Raw genomic sequence first — 3291 nt, 5'->3', positions numbered from 1 at the left:
TGTTATCATTACCTGCCCAATTGAGAGCACGGGTCTTCCCCCACAATAAGAAGGGGGTTAAGGCCGCAGTCCACCACGCTCACCCAGTACGGATTGGTGGACTTTTTTTGGCTTTGATTGATTCTATTTTAAACAATGCGTAACAATAAGAATGCGGTGATCGTCAAGGAGGATTGACCTCTCCTGACCTTTTTAGCCTATACGTGAACGACCTGATTGAGAGACTGAGAAGCACCAAGATCGGTTGTCATATAGGGTCCACTTGTATGAACAACTTTAGCTACGCGGATGATATGGTTCTTCTCAGCCCCTCTATTAGAGGACTTCGTAAACTAGTAGCAATCTGCGAGAGTTATGCTGCAGAACACGGTCTTAAATATAACGTTAAGAAGACAGTTACGATGGTGTTCCGATCTGGCAGAGGTCCGGGGACTATTCCGGGGGTTTTCCTTGATGGAGATTTGCTCGAGAGAGTTGAGCGGTTCAGATACCTTGGACATATTGTGACTGAAGGCCTTGTCGATGATGAAGATGTAGAGAGGGAACGACGTGCTCTGGCTGTTAGATGTAATATGCTCGCACGTCGCTTTGCGAAATGCAGTGACCAAGTTAAGGTGACATTGTTTAGAGCATACTGTTTATGTTTCTATACATGTCAACTTTGGGTAAAGTCCACCAGACGCGCTGTCAACAATATCAGGGTGCAATACAATAATGCTTATCGTATCTTGATGAAGTTGCCAAGGTACTGCAGCGCGTCGGACATGTTCGCTAGGTCCAGAGTACCGGATTTCTTTGCGATCATAAGATCGCGAATAGCAACATTTTGGAGTCGTTTGCGAGCCTCCGATAATGAAATCCTAAGCACGTTGGCAGAGGGTCTGGACTGCTCGATTTTCAAGCACTGGCTTTCGGTGCACCGTGAGGCAAATAGAAAATAAACTGTAGTGATTTTGTAAAGGTTAGGTATAAGAAAACCCATAAACTATGACGAACTATGTAATTAATGATTATTATTATGACGGACGTGAGTTTGCAATATTTTTATATTGCAATACGTTACTTATTATTATTATTTTGTTATTTAATTTATCTTTTTATATTCTTATAACTGGGTTTATACCTTTCAATAAAGAATAAAGATTATAATAAATAAGATAAATAAAGTTAATATATTTTATATTTAAGATAATTATAAAAATAAACAGTTTTATAATTATCTTAAATATCAAAATAAGGTGTCCGAAGGTGGTAGAAAATGCTTTATCATTAAATCCGTCTTTTGTAAATAATTTCTTTGGTTGTGCATTAAAGTTAATAAATAAATAAATGCAAGTTTTATATCCGATGTCGTCGTGTATATTGGAAACGTTGTAAGGGTGGAACGGTGGAGGAGGGAGGCGACAACGTAATCGCCTTTATAGCTGCCATCAAAAGCGGGACTAACGATTCCGCTTACTGCAATTAGATAAAGCTGTAAGCCTGTAAGCGCTCCCAGCTACCGACCAAAATATTTTGCAACCATTTCCTGTGTACACCGTATCATGTGCACCTGGGGAGCCGCTGGTATATCATAAGTACCATAATGGCAATGATTCATTTGAATCTATATAAATATCATAATAAAGGAAGATCAAGTATTGAATATAGTGACCCGAGGTAATGAGTGGGCAACATCAGCTGTCTCTCTGTACTTTCAAAGAACTTAATATAAAGATAATACATAATTTGGTCAATTTATGTAACATAAGTTGATCTGCAGTATTTAAGCCTAAAAACTGCAGAAATTCATAACTTGAAGAAAATACTCAAAGGTTGTATGTAATAAACCGCCTCATTGGTCTGGTGATTAGCTTGTTCGACTTAAGTTAAGAAGCGCTAACTTATATTTCAAGTTTGAATAATAATTATATTAAACAATTCTAAATAATTCTCAGCTCACTTTCCATGTGAAATGTTTATGGGTGAAATCTGAAATAAATAATTATAAGTATTTCTGGAAGGTATTCCCTAATGTTGAGTTTTTTTTAGGTTTCTTAGTTAGTAGGATTTATATTTCAAATTGGTTATGAGCAACTTCGTATCTCAATAGAGAATACCTAATAGATAATGGAAAATACTTTGATGTTATCTAATCCAAGGTGTTCGGAGGGTGATAAAGTCTAGTTAGGATATAAATATATATTAATGCTTCATTGAAGCCTGTCACAGAGCTACATGAAAAAGATTATTTTTACTTGGATGTGAACAGTTTGAATCAATTAATAGCACTATTAAGCCGTAGTTGGCAGGCAAGGCAGTTTACCTTTCCTTGGAACTTGTAGAAAAAATTGTGTTATTGTCCGTTGTAAATCGATTGTATTGGGAGACTATATAGTGTCCGGTACCATGACTAGAATCTGGATATAAAATAAAGAGAAAAAGTTAATTATTATTTTTTACATCAAGTTCCACGCACGCGTGAGGCTTTATTCGAATTCCAATCAAATCTTAAGAAAAAAATTAACCCAAAATTTTACATTAATGTCCACCTACCCTTTTGAGATGTTTTTTACGCAATCGGTTGCCCGGAAGAGATCGCTATGTAGCGATAAGGCCGCCTAATTGTATTCACCGTGTAAACTAGTTATTTATAATTTTTCCTGTATTTTATGTGTACAATAAATTTGTATCCAATTATTCATTCATTTATTAATTAAATTCAAGAATTAGGTCCAATGACTCGTCTTAAGTGTTCATAATAAAGGATTCACTTACGAGTAGATCTTGGTATCGTAAAATTGCACTAGTACTACACCTACACTACACTAGCTCAAAAGCTGGATGGCCTCGATGTTCACACGATGATGATTTTTTAATTAATTTGTCTGCGAAGTCCATTCGCAGATTCCGGTGAAGTAAAAAGTATTAGCATGATGCCAAGTGTGAAAGTCTCCATTTCCCTGCAGGAGGGATTAATTACAGATAAGCTGCACGTGCCGCTGCTTCTAATAAGAGGATTTGCTCCTGCGTGAGGGAGTTTCTCCAACTACAACTTACAGTATGCATTATTCAACGGGGAGGTACTTGTCGAAGTTTGTGTTACCACCTTGGTGAGATTTATATTATGAAAACTGCGGTGGTAAAGAAACTATAAACTTCAATTTTATTTTCATTAACCCCCGACGGAAAAACGAAGGGATGTTATAAGTTTGACGTGTCTGTGTCTATGTGTGCGTGTGTGTGTGTGTGTATGTATGTGTCTAAGTGTGTGTAAAGAATTATAGTTTTTATGTTAAGTGAGTGAATGCA

The 3291-nt window shown here is 36.7% G+C and overlaps 1 protein-coding gene across 1 annotated transcript; it reads left to right on the top strand.

The window, feature by feature from the left end:
• Nucleotides 1-293: 293 nt before the first annotated feature.
• LOC120631025 lies at nt 294-941 on the top strand. The gene has a single exon (XM_039900419.1). It carries the CDS (start codon nt 294-296, stop codon nt 939-941), a length of 648 nt encoding a protein of 215 aa, XP_039756353.1.
• The last annotated feature ends 2350 nt before the right edge of the window (nt 942-3291 follow it).

Source organism: Pararge aegeria, chromosome 2 (assembly GCF_905163445.1).
Source record: "Pararge aegeria chromosome 2, ilParAegt1.1, whole genome shotgun sequence".
Classification (NCBI taxonomy): Eukaryota; Metazoa; Arthropoda; class Insecta; order Lepidoptera; family Nymphalidae; genus Pararge; species Pararge aegeria.
The sequence above is the reverse complement of the archived record's forward strand: the minus strand, read 5'-3'. Positions and strand labels throughout refer to the sequence as shown.

Excerpts from the sequence above, each read along its gene's own strand:
- LOC120631025 (XM_039900419.1), top strand. The coding sequence starts at position 294 with ATGGTTCTTCTCAGCCCCTCTATTAGAGGACTTCGTAAACTAGTAGCA.